This window comes from Larus michahellis, chromosome 17 (assembly GCF_964199755.1).
Source record: "Larus michahellis chromosome 17, bLarMic1.1, whole genome shotgun sequence".
NCBI lineage: Eukaryota > Metazoa > Chordata > Aves > Charadriiformes > Laridae > Larus > Larus michahellis.
The window spans coordinates 3,506,455-3,526,431 of NC_133912.1; the positions used below are offsets into that span (position 1 = coordinate 3,506,455).

Here is a 19,977-nt window from a genome sequence, read left to right on the forward strand (position 1 = left end):
GTTCTGCCAAAATTTCCATGCTCGGGAGCCTTGCTCTCTGCCGGGGAAGGAAGGCGCAGATGGCGATGGCTTGTCCTAAAAGCATCTCCTAAAACGCAGCTCCTGGGCGATGCTGTACAAAGCTGTGCGTTTCTCCCTTCCAAATCCCCGGCGAAACCAGGAACTGGCCTCGGCCAAAACCCCAGGCAAAGCCAGAGGGATGCGGGTGGCGGCATTGCCAACAGCGCCAGGCTCGAGAAAGCCACCGGTCGGCTGGGACCGGTGAGAGCGGCCACCGGCACGTCCTCGATGGCCAAGGTGGGTCGCGCTGACCCACACCGGCTGGTCCCCACTTGCCTTCCCTTCCCTATCGGAGAGCTGCATGCGGCCGGCCGCTGCCAAAGCCCCGCGCTGCCAGCAACCAGGTGTCGGAACATGTTTCCGGAGCCAAGATAACTCGGCGGCCAAAAGGGAGGAGGGGAAAGCAGTGTGGCAAGCGCTGGCAGGTTTAGGAGGATTTTAAAAAAAAAAAAAAAAAAAAAAAGGGGGGGGGGGAGGAAAAAAAAATTAAAAAAAAAAAAGCAGAGGGAGGCTTGCAAACGGTTTTTGGATCCAAACGGGGCATGCTGGGAGGCATGAAACCGGTGCCTGGCAGCCGGCGCGCTGAGCAGTGATTTAAAACCAGGCTCCCAGCGGCAGGGAAAGAGGCAGAGGGGGAAGCAGATGTGAACACAATGCTGGAGATAAAGGAGAGGCCAAGGGAACAGCTGCCGAAGAGCCAGCCCGGCCTTGCCGCCTCCCGCGGCAGGCACCGAGTGTGGGAAAAAGTCCAGCAAATGTCCCCAAGCTTAAGGACGGGGGTCGCTGACCAATGAAGGGGAGGACCAGGTGGAAAATGTGACGTTTTCTGCGCTGGTTTTTCTCGGGTTTTGAAGGAGAGGTCGAGGCTTGGAGAAAGGGGAGCTGCGTTGAAACGTGGGGAGAGTTGCGATCTGGTTTTGCCCTTCTTCTCCTGCCTGTTCTGGCGCTGCAGTGGAGGAGAGAGAGATTTAGCAAAGGAGGAAGAAAAGGAGGGAAGCGGAGAACAAAAAGGCAAGGACCTTTGGAAAAGAGGTGGATATGTGGTCCTTCAGAAAAGAAATGCGGTCTTGAAAGATTTCTGGTTCGGGTTTTCTGGGTCTGGCTGGTTGTCTGTTTGAGAAGCTGGTGGTGTGGGACAGCACTGAGTCCCCTCTGTCCTGTCCCTTGGAGACGAGGTGGCTTTGTTCATTAGTCCAGGGCCACATCCATGGAAGAGCCCGGCCCCCCGGGGCGCAGGCAGGAGGACAGGGAGCTCTCATTGCTCTAGGTGGACCCGCACGCTCATTTTTCGTGTCTGGGTTGGTGGTCCCATCTAGCCAGCGGTCGAGATGCCCAGACGGTTTCAGCTCTGGGTTCCTCCTCTTTCCTCCAGTGGCGTCTGGTGTGAGACTGGGGCAAGGCGGTGAAGGGCACGGACCCCGTCCTGGCTTGCTGTCCTACATGAGATGAGACCGATAGGTCTCAATCCACCCCCCGGCATTGCCAAAACCTCCCCATCCCCGAGGCCTCGCAGCGGAGGGGCTCCCTGATTCGTACCCTGGACCAGCCTCCAGCCGAGGGGTCGACAGAGATGTCTCCTCCACCGTTTGCCCTCCTTGTAATCCCTCCTTCTCGCAGCCAGCCCGAGAGCTTCAGCCTTTGATCCTCCTCCTCTTTTGCAAACACTTCTCCCCGCTCGTCGAATTAAATCTCTCTCGCCCTGTTTTCCTTCCCTATCTTTTCTTTTTGGCCGAGTCTATCTGAAATTTTTTTTTTTTCTCTCCTCTTTTTTTTTTTTTTTTTTTTTTTCGCTCCTTCAGCAGCAGGGCTATATAATTGATGGCCTCGGCAAGCTTTGCGAGCTGAACGTTAAACCCTTCCTGCCTTGGCTCCGACCGGAGTTCATTACTTTTTGAAAAGCTTTGTTGTCTGTTTGTGCTCAGATGATTGTTGTTGTGGAGGGGAGGATATTGTCAGCAGAGAGAGAGAGAGGAGGAGGGGCTGGATTTGGCCGGGACTGCTTTGTAATCAAATCCCACTCTCTTTAGCAAATTTTTCCAGTGGAGAAAGGCCTCTTTTTAGCAAAATTGAAATACCCTCCCGTAGGCAGGAGCGCGAAACGCAGGGCCCTAATTAACGTGCGGCAAAAGGTTGTCTCGCTCTTGGGGGCGGTAGGGAAACGCAACTTGCCTGCGAGAGCGGTGCTCAGCCCCGGGCTTCGTGCTCGGGGCTCTTGGTGAACCTCTCGTGGTCATCCCTCCCAAACTTCTGTATCCCGGGAGCTGCCCCGGGAAGGGTGAGCCCCGCTCAGCACTGGCAGGGTCCCTCCGCTGCCGTCGATTCCTTATTCTGGTGCTGGGGGTCAGCGGGTGGACCTTTTTTTTGCACGATGCAGATGGCGTTTCTGCGTCTTTCGGTCTGTGCTGGCAAGACGAAGCGGAAGGGCTTTCTCTGGTTTGCCCTGCCGCCGATGCTTCTCCTGGCTCCCCCGGCTACCACCGTGGTTTTTCAGCACTTAAAACACAGCAAGGCTGAGGTTGATTACAAGGATTGGAGATGCAGTGACACTTCCCTGCCAACAAGTAATTGATTTATTAAAGACATTACAATACATTCATGGTTGAGCGTAAGAGTTTCCTTTGAACTCGCTCAAAAATCCGAAGGGATTGTGCCTGTTTGCAAGTACCGCCGGCAGAATAAATCTGCGCTCCCCCATCGCCTTCCCTCCCCCCCCGCCCTCCCCGTCCCTGCGCCGCCGCAATTTCATTTCCCTTTGACTGGCGCGAGTAAATATCACAGCTCGACAACTCCCGTCCAGTGACCGGTGTGATCCAATTTAATAGCATTTAAAAATTCAAAGTGATTGTTAGCCAAATGGAAATGTAAGATTTCATACCCAGCCTGCCTTGGGGAGGAAAGGAAGAATGAGGGGAGGGTGCGGGGGATGTAGACAAATGGACTAGATAAAAAATAATGGAAAGTAACTTAATTAAAGAGGCTCGAGCCAAGTTAAAAACAGTAATGATTTTGAATCGGGGAACCGCAGGTTTTAAAAATGAAAGGGAAAGAGGAAAGAAAGGAAAGGAAAATGGGGATAAAGAGCCTCCAAAATGATTAAATGGGAGGAGAGGGAGGCATAGGAAGGAAGGGGTAAAAATAGTCCTTCCGTGAAAAGCAGGAGCACATGGGGAATAGACGGCGCTGTTGATGAGGCCGGGCATTAGAAAGACAAATAGGGATATTAAAGGATGCTCTGGGGGGAGAGAATTCCCTGCAGCTTTCCTGGAGGCGGGAGGGTGGCTGAGAAGAAGGCTCGAGGGCTTCGTTTAGGAGAAACGGGAAATGTAGGAGCAGTCCTGATGGAAAAGGAGAACAGCCCCCGCGTACTCCCGGCACGCCGATATCCCTGCCTCCTGGTAGTGTCGCTCCCTTCTTTTCCTTTCCCTTTCCTTTTAACCCCGTCGAACACAGCCTGTTTGGGTTGAGATTTGGTAATGAAATTTTGATTGCCCCTCTGCGCACGCGGATGTCCTGCTGTGCTCTCTTACAGCCTGGTGGCTAATTTTTAACCGCGGTACTCTCGGATCGTGCGTTCCCTTGGAAATACCTTGGCCTGGCAGCCTTTTCCGTGGCTTCACGAAAAGCCAGGTGCTGATGGAGCATCCATCCGAATGGCCGCTTTTGGGCCGTGTGCTCTTCAGGCCTCATTTTTCCACCCGTAAAGCGGGGATAATAACGCTCCCTTATCTCAGGAGGTGTTTGGACGATGGGGTTATTGATGCCCGCCCTGCTGGCAGAACCCGAGGGAGCGGAGGCGGCGATGTACACGGGTACGGAGAGATGCCAGGCACCTGCGGGAAAGCCTGGTCCTCGGGGACCATGAGCCAGGGAGGTGGATTAAGGCAGCAGAGACCAACCCTACCCTCCATCCTTGCTGAACTTGGCGAGCTGAACCTTGCAGAATGCTCTTTTAAGGGTGTTTTAAGGCGGTGGAAAGTTGATGTGCATCGTCACATGGATTCTGGCTTGTTGGTGTTTGCTCTCCTGCTTGTTTCTGGCCAAGCCATGGCTTGATCCCTTGGGTTTGGGGCAGTTGGCGTGTTGGGTCAAGGTGGATGCTAACGAAGTGCCTTGGGCAGGGGCCAGAAGAAGGATGAGCGAGGATGGAGCTTGGAAAGGAGAACCTGCAAGAGCAGGACTATGCAAAGAAATGACTAAGGGAAGGAAGGAGTAGACTGGGGCAGCTTTGGGAAGGTGGGTCTTCCTCTGCTGGAGCGATGGATGGGTTCGCAAGTGTTCCCATGGGGACAGGAGGAGCAGCAGCAGCATCTGGAGGCATAAATCACCTAAATCACCTCACCTTTGGTTCATCTGCCATCACCATGGCAGGGGGGTTGGAACTAGGTGATCTTTAAGGTCCAACCTGAATGGTCCAACCTGAACCATTCTATGATTCATTCTATGATTCTGTTTTGAACTGCTGGGCCTTGCCGACCTCCCGCTTTATAAGCAGACGAACAAAGGGTCTGGTCATAAGGAGCAGCCTCCAGACCACCTAATCAGAGAATGATAGGGCCGTGCTCTCTGCTTGATCCGTTAATTTTTCACCAGAGTCAAAGGCGATCACGGGAAGAAGCCCAAGCAGAAGCAAAGGCTCTGGCTGGAGTATTGGGAGGCACCTGCAAGGGCTGGAGCTCGGGGAAAAATGGGAGAAAAGGGGTTGTTTGGGGACAAGAGGTGATGGCAACAGCATGCGTGGTGTTAAGGATTTTATTTTTTCATCCCACCTTGCTCCCTGTGCCAGTAAGGCACATCCACCCCTCGCTCCCCATCGCATCCCTCCCCTAAGCTGGCTGCCGGCGCGGTGCCCGGAGGGAGTTTGCAGGCAGGGATATCCCGGAGGGCTGCGGATGCAGCTTGCATCCATCTGCTCTCTCCTTTTTCACGTGTTCATGGAGAGCCCCGTGGGGCAAAGGCTGTATTTTTGTGTCTCGGTGGTACAGCACCGAGCGCAGTGGGGTCCGAGGATGTAAAACATGGAATCATGGAATGGTTTAGGTTGGAGTCGGGGAGCTTGGGAGGAGGTGAGGGATGTAAGTAGCTGGATAAATAGAGGCAGAAAGGACAGAGATAGAAGATACAAATAGACTTCAGTTGCAATTCAGTCAAAACTTGGGGCTCTCACTCAGTTCCACATTAATGCCAGGAATCTTGATGGTTTTTGAAGTAAAACCATCAAGGCGCCCGGCATCCAACGCAGCGTTTCAGGAAGTGCCGCTCATCCTCCCGCTTTCCCTGGGCACGGGCTGCGCGGCTCCTCGAATTAGATTAGTGTCAGTGTGGAAAGTGTAATCATAAACACTTACTTTGTGCTCGAGTCGGGGGAGAGAGGGAGCACGAGTGCCAGAGCGCGGAGATAAGAACAAATATGCAAGAGCATAGTGTGTTTTTAATGGAAGGGAGATTTATTTCTCTCTGTGTCTTTTTAAGCCTCTAGATAGATCATAAAAAAACCCAACCCAACCCACACGCAACCTGTCTGCCTGAAATAGCCGAAATGTAATTTAAAGAGCATCATTTTAACTAATACTTCACTTCAGAGACACCTGCCCTATATTCATTGGAGATGCGGGCTGCATTAGAGCATCTGATTTATCTCCGGAAGGGTCGTTGGAGCTCCTTTGTTCCCGCAGGTCCCTTTTGTTGAGCGAAGTGGCTCGGGCCGGTTTGTCATGCCCGGCCCTCCGCAGGATGCTCGCTCCTCGTGGGCAGGGAGCTGGGGGTGGGGGGTGGGACACGGGGAGAGCCCCCTACTCTCCGGGAGCGGGACCTGTGTGGCAGACGTAGGGCACGGCCTCTTGCCCCTTGGCTGGTTTTGGGGGAGAGGAGCTGAGGTTTCATGCCGAGTTTAGCAGGACAAAGTGCGATGGTGGACCGGAGGAGGAATATTGTGTAAACTTGCTGCTAGTTGGTACGGGAGACTCCAGGTTGACTGGGATGTGATATTTGGCAGGCACATCCACTCGGGATGCACACCCTAAACTAGATCCGTGCATCTCGGCGTACGTGAGCCCTATAGACACATAGGACACAGGACCGTCCCTATGCAGAAATGTCCCCACCTACAGTTCCTGTGACCATAGGCTCAGGTTATCTTATCACTTTAAATGCCTTGTCTTTTTAATAAGCCTGCAAAGAGAGAAATACTTGTCATTTTGTTGATAAAGAGAAATGACACCCAAAGAGACCAAGTGTTTTGCCCAGGATCGCTCTGGCGGAGCAGGGAGAGGTGCAGGCATCACGCCATCCTTCTCTGCAGCTTCATGACGTGCAGCAAGGAGGCTTTTCCGACATTAAAAAAAATTCCGCAAATCGTGATTTTTCTCCCAGGACATGACCTGGTGGAGGAGGGGATCCAGTAGTGTCATGCATCCCTTAGGAGATGGCGGTGTAGGGGCTGGTTTCAGAAAGCTCCGAGATCCGGGGTGGCTTTCTTCTGCTGGGGAACAGCTATCGAGGGCGCGGGAGTGTGGGGACGAGCAGGAGGAGAGACGGGGAGAGGAGAGCTATTGTCAAATCCCTAGCTCGCCCTTTCTGATCTGAAGTTCACTTGTAATATTTTTCTCGACTCGGGTTGCTAATGCGTTTTGTTCTCCAGAGTGCGCGTGGCCCGACTTCCCGCGCAGCCTTTAATTAGTTTCTGGATGATGACATCTCCGCTGAGAATCATCTCGTCGTGTCCCTCCGATCTCGGGGGGAGATAAAGGAATCTAATAAAGACATTCAGCATTTCTAGGTGATGGGTTTGACAAGCTTTGTATTAACAAGAAGTCGTGTTCAAACTTTGTCGGGCGCCCTCGGCACGCTGGGGCTCGTCCCCACGCGGGTCTTTTCCCAGCGGGTCTGGTGCAGCCTCCAGCGGTGCCTTGGTGGGATGAGAAGAGGCAGAGATGGGGACCCTGCGTCCGCGAGCAGGGTGAGACAGAGTCACCATCGGTTTGATGGTCACCGTGGAGGCAGCTGTGGGAGAGGTGCCTTGAGGAGAGGTGTCAATAATGCTGGAAAGATGATGCAGGCATCTTAAGATTTCGAGATCCTTCAATTTTCTGCTTTTTTGGAGGCGTTGCTTGACTTGCAGGGGGAATCCCAGGTGGCTCGGGGTGCCAAAACTGGAAACTAGATCCTTTCTCCGCACGGCATGCCTGGAGCTGAAAATGAGATCAGCCTAGACAGGGAGCCGAACCGCCCGACAGTCCTTGTTTGTCTGCGTTTCTTCACAGTTAGCAATGCAAAGCCTTTACTTTTTTGTCTTCCTTATTTTCCTTTTTTTCATTCAGTAGAGTCATTTTAGAGAAGGCAACGCTGTCCAAAGCAGTGCCACGACTTCCTCGGGGCATCGTAACGTGAAAGTAGAACTGGGGTCTCCCAAACCTGAATGATGGATTCTGCCCGCTCTATAAAGCTGATTATTAGTAGCCATGCTAAGCAAACTCTGAGCATTCCCCCACAGGTGTGGGGCTTGGTGTCGGGTGTTTCTTCCTTTTTACGGTAGGAAAGAAGATGTAGATCCCTACAGAGCCTTGAAAGCAGGGGATCAAATCCAGGCAGGCAGCGACAGTCTGGATCCAGGTTGATGACCTGGACCCATCCAAAAGTCAGGAAGAAGTCCTTGCGCTGGAGGCCCGACTCTCCTTTTGTGCCGTGTTTATTCCGGCGTATCCCTTGTTGCCTGCAGTAGGAGCATGGCTGATTTATGCTGTCGTAAGTGGAATCAGATTGAGCTCCCTTTTGGCACTTGGCTATAAAGTTTGTCTGCAGAAACCCCGCTGCTTATGCGGTGAGTTATACCCACGTTCACAAATACTTTACTAATGAATGATTGGAAACGTCTTGTTTCCCCCCCTCCTCTTCTGAATTATTGTGATGCCGTGCCGTATAACCTGCTGCAGAGACGGGCATAAAAAATTTCGTGTCCTCCAAGCTCGGGAGAGCTTTGCTGCAACCGGAGCCGTTACCTACTTGGGAAATCATTTAGACACATCTCGGTGCCGTATGACACATCTCATTACGCCTTGCTTTAAAACGAGCAATTGCCATTAGTTATTTATTAATAGCTTATTAAGGTCGTTACGTATGTCCTCTTCGTTTCCAGGCTGCTTTCTTCACGTCTTTGGCTGCTGCCAGGTTGGCGCAGAGGGGGCTCGGTCCCGAACACGTCACACCGGTGGGGAAGGGGGCAGAAATTGGGCGAACCCAGGGCAGGATCGGCACCTGTAATTGCGCGGTTTTTGTATACAAGCCTGTATGACCGAGCAGTGTAGCTGGGAGAAGGCACTAAGGCTGTGTTTGCCCTTCCTCGCACCCCGCGGGCTTCTTCAATACAGCTCCTGAGCTGTGTTGGTATGATGGAAGGATGCTCTCTGCTTTTCTCTTAATTATGATTGTGTTACAGCAGCACAACCTGATTTAGAAGCCCATTATAACACACCTGTAGTTGAAGGCGCGGGCGTCTCCATCTGCTCTCTGCCTTCCTTTAAAAGGCAGGAAGGTTTTGAACACAAAAGAGGGAGAAGGCAGAATGGAGACGCCTGGCTCTGCGGAGCACCATACCTTCTCCCGACCCGGTGGTTGCTGCCGGAGGAGAGGAAAATGCTCTGGTTACAGCGTGGAGGAGTGGGATGGGAGCCCGATGTGGGGGTCTCTGCCTTGTGCCCGGTCCTGGCTGGCTTTTTGGGACACCTCATTGCTGGCAGGGGAGCGTGGGCTCGCTCTGACTCGTAGCATCGCCATGAGCAGCACTGGGGCACCCGGGGCTCCCTTTCCCGAGTCCCGGAGGCAGGATCCGTGGCAGCAGCGCTCTGTAGAACACGGGGACGTCTGTGGGTGACAGCGGTAAGAGGCTGTTATGAAAAGCAGGAGCAGCGGCAGCCTGATGTTCAGGAAGCTGCCACTGCGCATCACAGATCGCCTGCAGAACGCGAGTCTGAATCTCCCTCTTTTTCTTTCTCCGAGACGCTTTTATAGTTGTTCTTTGTTGTTTCCTTTGATCTGGAGCAGATGTTGCTCGTGCTGGAAGATGGAGGTTTGCATGTTTTATGAGGAGGGGGAAGCGAGGTGCTCGCTAGGCTCACCGGGAGAGCCCGCTCGCTCGCGGGCTGCTGCGCGACGCTGGGCACTTTGCTTGGGCTCCCGCTCCAGAAGGGATTTGCAGGGCTGGAAAAGTCACACGTGTATTTCTAAGCTACTTGCTTGGCTCCCAAAACCGGGTAGACAGGAGGTAGTTAAGCCAAAACAAAAAAAAAAAAATATAGAAAATGCCATTTCTCCTTGCAGGCACCCAATGCAGTGAGGCTCATCTGAGGTCTTCTTCCCCGTCTCTGGTGGAGAGGTTGCTCCAGATCCACATTCCCCTAATACTCAGGGGTCTCCCTGCCTCTCGCCTGATACGTGGCTGAAATTCGGTGTGCCCGGGGAGCCCGGACAAGGGGTACATCAGGAGACAACGGTGGGGACGCGGTGTCAGGGAGAAATAAGCACAGGCAGCAGCATGGTCATGGCAGGCAAGGAAGATGCCTGGGGAAGGAATGATGATAGGAGATGGGCCAGGCTGGACGGGGCTTGGAGCAACCTGGTCTAGTGGGAGGTGTCCCTGCCCAGGGCAGGGGGTTTGGAAAGAGATGGTCTTTGAGGTCCCTTCCAACCCAAACCATTCTATGATTCGTTCTGTGGCATGGCCAAGGGGTAGGTGCATGGGACGCGTGAGCTTTTGCACCTGCGTTGGCTGAAAACGTAGCGGGCAGGTAGTCTCTGCCAGCGGCAGGAGGGTGTCTGTGCGCCAGGGAATATATCTGTGTAGGCAAGTGCATATGCTTGGATCCGTAAAGGCATATATCACCTGACTGAACACCCTCGAACGTGTAACGCGCCATATGGTTTGGTTAAATATTTAAGCAAGCTGCTGCTTTATGTCCTGGGGACTCGGTGTGTGCGAGCGGGCGCCGAGTCCGGGCAAACCGGGGGCATGCCCTGGGCACCTGCGGAGGGCTGCAGCGTCTGGGAGCAGCGCCGAGACCTTTCCCATCATCGTGGCAAGGATAGCGGGGGGGGAAAAAAGAAGTTGGATCGATAGAACACCAGCCCGTCTCTGGGGAAATCTGCGCTGTGTCACTGGAGCAGCTTGGCCAACACTGCCATGTTTAATCACTTCTGAGCAAGAGCGATGCTGAACACAAAAGGACTGCCCGCAAGGAGAGGGATCCCGCCTGGGAAGCCTGCATTTATTTAGCTTTATTTATTTATTCATTCCCATAGGGGCACAGCTCCATCTGTGTCCCGCGTTCAGCATAAGAAATTTCTCCTCTGCCCCACTGCCGCAGCGATGCCAACTGATGGAGAATGTGTTTTGACGCAGGGGGAACGGGAGCACCGGTGACCGTTAAATGATATTTAAGATATACTGGCCATCGCTTATTTATTCAGGTTTCGCTCCCTGGTGTGGTAAAAGCCTCGCAACATACCTGTTCAGTCTCCAGAAAGGCATTTTAAGTAGTTCATGTGGTTAATTATTCAAACGTTTAATTAGCATACAATAACTGTCGTGTTAAATTCTACCACTGCGCATTTAATTTAAGGGTTAGCTAACGACTTCGCTGCCGTTGTCGCTCCGGTTTACTTCCCAGCCGTTCCTGCCTCCTCTCGTCCCAGGTGGGCTGCAGTAAATCGCCTATTCCCGAGCACGTCCCGAGCTCGCCGGGGCAGGGTGGGCTTTTTCCCCAGCGCACGGGCGGCTCGAGATGATTGTCCTCTTGTTGGAGAGAGTCGCAAAGTCTCCCATTGCTCGGCTAAGCAGCAACGCGACCACTTCTCCTCCTCTGCCTGCTCTGAGCAGAACTGAAATCTCCCGCTGTACGGCCGAGGAGGAGGATGTCGGGCTCGTCTTTTGGGAAATCCAAGTTTAATTTGTTTTAATTATGTTTTCGACTCCGGTCAGGGGATCGGGTTGCAGGTTTTTGTCTCTCGCCTGGGCGGGTGCAGATCCGTGCGTGTGTGGTACCCAAGTCGTGGTGCGAAGTCTGCCTTGGTTTTTGCGTTAAGCCTCAGTGAGCAAAACAAGCTGAACTGGGCTGATGTGGATTCCAGTAGTTAAAAAAACATCAGAAAGGCTCCTCTGTGATGTAGCGAGCGCCGCAATGAAGGTGATAGATACCCCTCTAGTTTTGTCGGGATGTACAGCTGGAAGCTATTGCTTCTTCGCAGGCGGTGGGGGGCAATTCCCTGCGCCTCCGCTTGCCTCTTTCCACCTCTCCGAAATGGTAATGGCGAGACCTCCTTGGCCTATTTTCCGTGGCTGGATATTTTTAAAGCTCACGTGGATTTCCCGGCTAGCGGTCCCAGCCTCGCCGGGAACACGGCAGGGCAATCAGAGCCCCGTTGTAATTAGTTGCAGCTCCTCAATGGACTACCTGGCTATTGGCAGAGCGTCTCCCAGCTCCGTGTGGGCGGTCAGTCCCAGGAGGCATGTCCTGCCTGTCCCCTTACGCTGGGCTTAATGACACTGATGCATATTAATATTTCTTGCGGTGTCGTCTTCGTGCCCTCCGCTGTCCTGCCCCAGAGCTCCCACTGTTCTGGGAGCGTCTGATCCGTACTTGTCCTCCGGTGCATGATTAGCAGATTAGCCGTCGTGCCCAAAGCAGCAAAAAAATGAACTCCCAGAAGCCCTTCAAAACAGAGAATAATTCATTACCCACCTTGATTTCCACTTAAAATGTACTTTAACTACACTTCCAACTACAAACCCTAAATCACCCTCATGTTCAGAAAAAATCCATCATTTTTTATTTTATTGCACGGCACTGGCATGACATAATCCCTTCCAGAGCGTCTTGGAGTGCTTTACTGATCAATAAATTACTTACCTGCACAGCAGAGGCAATGCGTGCAAGGCCATTGCAGTCATTCCGGCTCGGAGCAGCCCCGGGAAGGTGTGGGAGAGGCAGGGAAGGGATGCTCGGAAGCAGGGTCCAGGTCAGGAATAGGGGTGTTGCAATGGTCCGGGATGCGGATTCCAGTGAGTCGATGAGCGGGGCTCGCCCGGGGAGGGTGGAAGGAGCAGGATGCTTTGCAAGTGATTTGTGACTCTCCTGCAAAGCACCGCGGCGGGGTGCCAATCCGCTGCTAGGCTCTGGAGAATGGCCTGGAAAAAAAAAAATAAAAACAAACCGAGGAAGATGATGGTCTTTATTATGTTCTGCAGGTGCAGGCTGATAACAGCAGCCGATCGTTTTTCTCGTAGAGCTCGTAGGAACCCCAGCCCTCCCCACCGGCTGCATCGCGTCCTCCGCTCACGCAGCAGCGGGGCCAAGCGCTCCCTGCTTGCTCCTCATCCCTTCCCCTTCTCCTCAGGCCCTGTCCTGTATGCGCGTCCCCTCTTCGGGTCTTGGCCCCTTGTATCTGACCTGGACGTTCACGATGGCGGTGCTTTCCATCCCAGTTGAATTGCCCTTCCTTTGCAGGGTGATAGACCTTGGAGGCTCCTCGGTAGACTTGTCATCTTCATGCCCAGCTCCTCTTGGTGCTTTTCTGGTTGCAAGGGCGTGATGGAGAGCCTGCACGGCTGCAGGAAGAGCTGCAAGCCTTGCGCGTGCTTTGGGCGCCCTTGTTGAGCCGGGAGCGATCGCTGCCTTTAGGGGAGTGTGGAGGGGGTGAACGCTGGTTTCCCAGTCGGACGCAGCTCTGCTGGAAAGGATTCATCATGGCTGGAGGACAGGATGATAACTGGAAGCAGGATGGGGAAAGGAGGACCACCTCGCAGACTGTGGAGGTGCTGCGAGGTGCTGTCTCGAGCCTCCCTAAAATGACTGAATCCCCTCTGGCTGCGGTTTCTTCCCACTTCAACCCGATCTTCTCTGCCCACCCCTTTCCCCTGTGTGTTCCTGTCAAGTCAGATGAGAGTGATGGGCTACCGCATAGCCTGTCGAGGTGGAGGGAGGAAGGAGACCCAGCCTCCTTCACCCACAGTTTGAGATTTGAGTCAGTTGGATATTCATTTCCTTCTTTGTGTCACCACAGTGTCTCCGAAAATCACCGAGATCTCTTCTGACATCTCCATCAACGAGGGCGGCAACGTCAGCCTCACCTGCATAGCCACGGGCAGGCCAGATCCGACAATCACCTGGAGACACATCTCGCCCAAAGGTAGGAGACAAAACACTACCTAAAATATTCTGGGGAGGGCACGGTGCCATTCGCGAGCGGCTGGGGAGGTGTCGTTGACTGGTTTGCCTCGTGGCTGCAAAAAACCAAGGTGACGTGCACCAAAAAGACGTGACTTAACGCAGGAGTTGATGGCTCCGGTGGAGAACCGTCCATCTTGATGGTCTGGGAGAGGAGTTTACGGTTTTGGTGGTGTGGAGGACTGGCAGCGGGTGCCGGGTCGGGGTTGTCGTGCATAGGGATTGAATGTGCTCGTCCGACCCTATTTTGAAAAGTTTTCGGGTAATTCTCGCACGTTGCTTCAAAGGACTGTAAATAGCGCAAATGAGCAGGAAAACACACAGAGCATTAATTGGTGGCCTTGTTAATTGGTAAGCAGAACCTGAGCAGAACGGCGTGGGTGTGACTGCTGGGAAGCAAATTCCCATACGTGCCTATTCGGGAGCGTATTATTTCAAAACCCATTCCCAGCTGTTTTTTGGCATTTGTTTTGCATTTCGCTGACCCGTTATTCCCAATGGCTGTGAGGTTCTCACTGGTGAGAGCTGGGGGTGAGGTCTGGGGGCTTTGGGTGGGCTGAGCCATCCGGCCGAGGGGCAGCGTCCGGCTCTGATCCCGTCTAAGAACTTCATCTCACTCATTTTCCCTGTGGTTTTACCAATGTGGGCTGTTGTCCCAGAGGCAACCGTCTCAAGTTCTCCTCGGGGACGCCCCGGCCGGGCTGTCCGGCGGCCGAAGGAGACGTCGCAGCGGCGGCAGTGATGGATGGCGCCGTGTCTGCTCTCTCTGTTCAGCTGCCTTGACGATGGCTGCGGCGTCTCAGTGCAGCTCCATTGATTTTTTGCTATTTGTCTGTGCCGTAGCAAGCTGCTGGGCCAGATCCATCACTCTCCGTAGCCCGGGCCAAGCGGGAGCTGAGTCGGCGGCATCTCAGCCCGTTCCCTTGACAGGAGTCTCTGTAAAAAACGTTCCCCCTCCCAGTGCACGTGTTGGCTTGTCCGCTTTAGGTGGTCGTGCCTCCGAAACGGTGGCCTTCGGTCGGGGTCTGTGCGCGGATGGATGATGAAAGGCAGGGCTCAGATCCGTGTGCTCCTCTCCGGCCCCGAGCATCTATCCGTGGCATCTGCTGTCACTATATCTGTCACCATCAGGTGGCATTGGCGGTTGAGGCAGTCCGTGAGCTCCCACCTTGAAGCCTTTTCTTCTTTCTCCTCTTCCCCTTGTCTACCCTGACAATGTGGTTTTGCCTCACTCACTGCCTGTTTTTCAGACACGTCTCATTTTCCCCACAGACCTTCTCTCCTTTCTGCGTCCCCAGGACCTTCCTCTCCTGCTCCCGTGCCTTCTCGCGTGTGCCATCCATCCTCTCCTAACCGGGCTCCCGGCTTATGACACCTCTGTCTTTCGCGAGGGCTATTTTCTGTGTTTGCTGCCATCCAGCAGGTTTCTTTCCCCAGGGAATCTTTACCTGCGCTTGAACCAGATGTTTCCATTTTACTTAGGACTTAGCTGCTATGGAAACTGAGGATGCACCAGGAGAGGAAGAGTGAGCTAATCAGAAATTACCTGTGGCGCTGTGTAATTTGCAGCAGCAGCTCTTACCTGATTTCGGGGCATGATTAGGCATTCTGCTTTCAAAACTCAAAGGGAACAAACGAGCACGGAGATTTACTTGAGTCTGGCCTCCCGCTGGTGGAGGGTGCTGAGCCCAGAGGTGGCCCGAGACAACTTTGGTGGCTGCCTGTCTCCGTAGTCACCCCCTCTGTTTCTCTTTCTGGGTCTGCCAAGCCACCGAAGGGGACCTCTACATCTCCGTTTTGCATTCTGCACACATAGGAGAGAGGAGGATTGGAAGCCTGGGGACTGAAACAAGAGCCAGGGCAGGTGCAGAGAGGTGCTATAGCAGATGCCGAGGTGGTAGCCCATTCCTAGTAGGATATACTCTAATTTGGAGAGGTAGGAGCGAGCGGGGGACCCAAAGCGAGCTGCCGGCCCCTCTCTCGGTTGTAGGTCCGCCTCGCCGCTCATCCCCGGGGAAGTCTCGAGCGAGCCGCCTCCTGTTCCTTCATTCCTTCTCGCCGGCTTTCTCCGTCTCGCTCGGAGTGGTGGAGAAAAAGGGGCCGGGGAGAATTGGTTGAGGCAAAGCCGGTGCATAATTTAAGGGTTTACATAGCGGATGGGTAAGCGTCTCTCGCCGATGTCGCTGGGGAGAGGCTTTGATAGCGCCGTCGGTGCCAGGCGCGGGCAGAGCGGTAGCTGAAGGAGCCGGTCCCCATGCCTACGCCGTCGAGCGCTCCTCTCTGCAAAGGCACTTCACAGGCTCTATTATTTTCTTGGCAGCCGTAAGCCTCCTGCGCGGCTCTTGGTGGGAAATGGAGCAAATAAGAGTGTTTGCTCACCAGGGGAGCGTGCGGTCGGGTCCTTCAGAGGATTTACGCCGCGAGCAGCCTGGCTCCCCAGGGACTGGTCTCACTCGAGACCCTTTTCCAGCCTCTCCCAGCTCCCTTACTGCTCGGATGTTTTCTCGCCTTTGCATTCTTCTGGTCTGGTGTAATATGCGTTTAGCGGCTTGTTCTGGTAAGCTCTGCTGAATTTTCGCGTCTGTAGTTGTTGCCACCTTATGGAAGCCGCTAAGCCTGTTTTTCAGTCTCTGTTTGGTTTGGGGGCTTGGAAGAGTTCCCCGCGGCCAGCAGGAGGAGAACATTTTTGCTGTAGAGCTCGGGAGATGAGTGATCCTGAGCAAGAGTCTCCTGCCGGTGAATCGCGGGAGCGATGGCCTTGCGGGTGCCTCCATCAGAGCCTTGCGTGGTGGCTGGCCCTGCCTGTGCCCATCCTCATCCTCCTGCTGTGAGCAAAAAAGCAGGAGGCTGGTTCTGGAGAAGGGTTTTGTGATGCCGTGGCCAGTCCAAACGTGATGTGCTATAGCCTATCTTCTCTCCCTTTTCTGTTTCTTCTCCCAGTAATCACAGAATCATAGAATTGCCCAGGTTGGAAGGGACTTTTAAGATCATCGAGTCCAACCATCAGCCTAACTCTGACAAAAACCATCTCTTAACCACGTCGCTAAACACCACGTCTACCCGTAATGCTGTACTGGCCCTCGGCAACGCCTGTTAATGCAGCTGAACGGGTTGAGGTGGAACAAGAGGGGGGAGCTGGTGTAGTCACGGCTGCTTCTGCCTCGGTGGAGGAGGCTTGACCGCTCTGGGGCTCTGCCCCTCCAGCTGGCACCCATAGGCGCCGAGCATCTCTTTGTTTCCAAGGCTTCGGATGTATTATGGTCCCCAGCCTCACGGTGCCGATGCCATCTGTAAACTGCAGAAAGGTCTTGTAGTTAATAGTCTGGTTTGGGTCACTCAGGTGTTTCCATAGTTACTGGGCTTGTTATTTATTTTGGGGGGGTAACTCTGATGTTGTCATGGCGATTGCCATGTTGTCAGCCCTGTTTTCATCTCTCGGCGGACAAAGGCTGGGATTTCTTGGCTCGGGGGGAGTGTAGTGTCCCGAGCTGCTGGGCACGGGGTGACGCCGAAGCGCGCGGAGCTGCTCGCTAGCAGAGCTAACCGGGGGATATTTATCCGTGCTGCAGACACCAGGCTCGTCATGCCTCCCCTTAAGCTGGGGAAATGTGCTGAGGAATCAAAGTGTGGGCTCTCCCAGGAGGGACGAGCGCTCGGCAGCCTCTGCCCCAGGAGGAGGAGGGGGCATGGCTTCGCAGTAACGATAACGAGAGCTCTGTGGTCCAACGGCACGCGTGGTTATCCTGCCCTGATGGGGCCAGGGACACAAGGAAAGGGTGTAAAAAACATGATGCACGCACATCTGCCTGCCCAGCACCCGTCTGCCATGCGCGGACATCCTGAGCCAGAGGCTGCATCCAAGTCATCATCCTTAACAACCCTTGATGGAGTTTTCTGCCATGGATTTGTCTAATTTCTTTTTGATTATTGCTGTAGTATGATGGATTCTGGTGTGAGGCTTCAGACAGCGGCTGCCAGGGTAGGGAAACATTGCGGTTTGGCTTGCTCGTGTATTTACTCGTAAGAGGTCTGATGGAGAGGTCTGTACTGCGGGAATCCCTCATTAATCTCAGGATTAGGTTGGGTGCTGACGGCCGGATCCTGTGCGGAGCCGGAGCCCTGAGCTGAGCCCGAGCTGTGATTTGCGGGGTAGGTGCCACCGGGATGCTTTGCCAGGCAGAGGCCCGAGACAGGAGAGATGCTCGGAGGATCCCGAGGTGGCCACGGCCCGGATATCCTCCGTGATCACTCCGTTTAACCTCCGTGGTCCTACACGTCCCCCCTGGAAGAGGTACAATAGCGGTCCCTTGTCTCGCAGGACCGATGGGAGGATAAATATATTCAAGACGTGAGGCACTCAGATGCAGTAGTAATCACAGCTTGTATATGCACTTAAGATAGATGAGACACGATGGCCTAATGTGACAGAGGTCTCACGAGATCATCTGTCTATACATCAGCAGCAAACCAGCAAAGGGACTCTGGGAGAAGTCCGGTATATTTGGATATATTGATTCTCTCTGGCTCTTGGCAGGGCTTAAAACAAGAGGACAGGCAACTGCAAAAAAAATCCACCTTGAAGAGTTGCTTATCCCTGGGAAAGGGGCACATCCTCCCTCCTCAGAGGTTTGTCCATTAAGCTTGCTGCCTTCAGCTTTCCAGAGTCCTCCCTGGACAGGAGGCAGGGGGATATTGGTAGGTGGGACATCAGATCTGGAGGCACGAAGAGAAGGGGTATCCGTTTGGGTGGGAAATTCTCCGCCCGCTTCTGTGCCGCCTTGTCCCTCGCAGCGATCAGCCCAGCATCCCACGAGGTGGCTCCTTGTAACCCTACCTCAAGTCATCTAATTAACTTAAGACCGGAGAGCCGTGCTCTCTGCTGGTCCTTTTTACAGGGAAATATCTCTGGGAGAGCGCAGATGGTTTGTGTAAGGCTGCTTCCGGGGTCATCCTGGGTCTCCTGCTTCCGCGTGGTCTTCTGTCTCCTTTTGAGATGTTGCGTCAGCCAACACAAGTGGTGTCCCAAAAAAGGGTCAGGAGTTGTCCTACCTTGTCCGTATGATGGAGCACAGAGCCAGCCCTGAGCTGCGGCATTGGGTTGGCCACCGTGCCAACGTGACATCCCACCTCACCTCTTTGCGTGCGTCCCCTCGTCTCGTGGTGGCCGTGTGTCTCGCGGAGGCTCAGCACACTCATTCGGTGGCCGAGCACCTTGTCCTCCTTCCAAGAGGCAGTCGCGGGCCCGGGCTCTAGCTAAATTAACTGAAGCATTTCAACCGGCTCCAATCCTGTCGGCAGCTCAACCGTCCCCTTGTTTACTGTTGAAATAATTACTGCTTTGCCATAATATTAGCTCTGAGCCGTGACTCCATTACCATTATCGCCGGAATATTACCCATTTATTATCTCCCAGCAACCCTGGAAGATGAACACTAGGCTTCAGAGACCAATTGTTTTACAACAGACAGGATCTTGGTGTGCATTGTTTAATGAGGTAAACTACATTATAGCCGGCATTAATTTGGCTGCGGTGCACTCCACTAAATCATTGTTAACCTGTAAATCTGCCACCGGGTTTGATGCGCGCTTAATCAGCGCGCGCCGGACAGATCGACCAGGAAAAGGGTCACGGGTGGCTTTGGGTTGCTTTGGGCGCAAACAAACAGGTTGCGGTGCTCTTGGAGAAGGAGAACTTTGAGATGGACCTTGGTTTTGTGCATGGTCAGAGTGAAGGAGAAGCTGGTGGCTGCCGTTGGTACACGCTGTGACCGGCAACAGGATCCTGCCCCTTGAGCACCAGCAGCTTCTCCATCGGCTCCCATGGGAGCAGGATTTGGCCCGGTAGGAGCCAGGATGTGGCTGCATCACATCATAGAATCATAGAATCATAGAATCATAGGGTTGGAAGGGACCTCTGGAGATCATCTAGTCCAACCCCCCTGCCAGAGCAGGGTCACCCAGAGCAGGTGGCACAGGAACACGTCCAGGTGGGTTTTGAATGTCTCCAGAGTTGGAGACTCCCCCACCTCTCTGGGCAGCCTGTGCCAGGGCTCTGCCACCCTCAGGGTAAAGTAGTTCCTCCTTGTGTTTAGGTGGAACTTCCTATGTTCAAGTTTGTGCCCATTGCCTCTTGTCCTGTCCCCGGGCACCACTGAAAAGAGCCTGGCCCCATCCTCCTGACACCCACCCTTTAAGTATTTATAAGTGTTGATAAGGTCACCCCTCAGCCGTCTTTTTTCCAGACTGAAGAGACCCAAATCCCTCAGCCTTTCCTCATAAGAGAGATGTTCCAGTCCCCTAATCATCTTTGTAGCTCTCTGCTGCACCCTTTCCAGCAGTTCCCTGTCCCTCTTGAACTGGGGAGCCCAGAACTGGACCCAGCACTCCGGGTGCGGCCTCACCAAGGCAGAGTAGAGGGGGAGGATGACCTCCCTTGACCTGCTGGCCACGCTCTTCTTGATGCACCCCAGGATGCCATTGGCCTTCTTGGCCACAAGGGCACATTGCTGACTCATGGTCATCCTGTTGTCCACCAGGACTCCCAGGGCTCCAGGGTTTGCTTTCCTCCAGGAGCGACTTAAACACGGTTATGTGCTTGGCTTTGGGCAGCTCCTTTTAGCAATTCCCCTCCGCTGATGCGCCCTGGTTCCTCCTGCTCTTTCTAAGGAACGGGAGATTATGTACTTGTATATGTGTGTGTGTC

General features: G+C 53.8%; 1 protein-coding gene across 18 annotated transcripts in view; it reads left to right on the plus strand.

Annotated features, from left to right (window-relative positions):
- Positions 1-19,977, plus strand: part of LOC141732448 (protein CEPU-1) — a 479,662-nt gene that overhangs the window by 437,221 nt on the left and 22,464 nt on the right. For all 18 annotated transcript variants that reach the window (XM_074561455.1, XM_074561456.1, XM_074561457.1 and 15 more), the window contains one exon: positions 13,111-13,236. In XM_074561455.1, the coding sequence (XP_074417556.1) occupies positions 13,111-13,236 (126 nt within the window). The remainder of the gene's footprint in view (positions 1-13,110; positions 13,237-19,977) is intronic.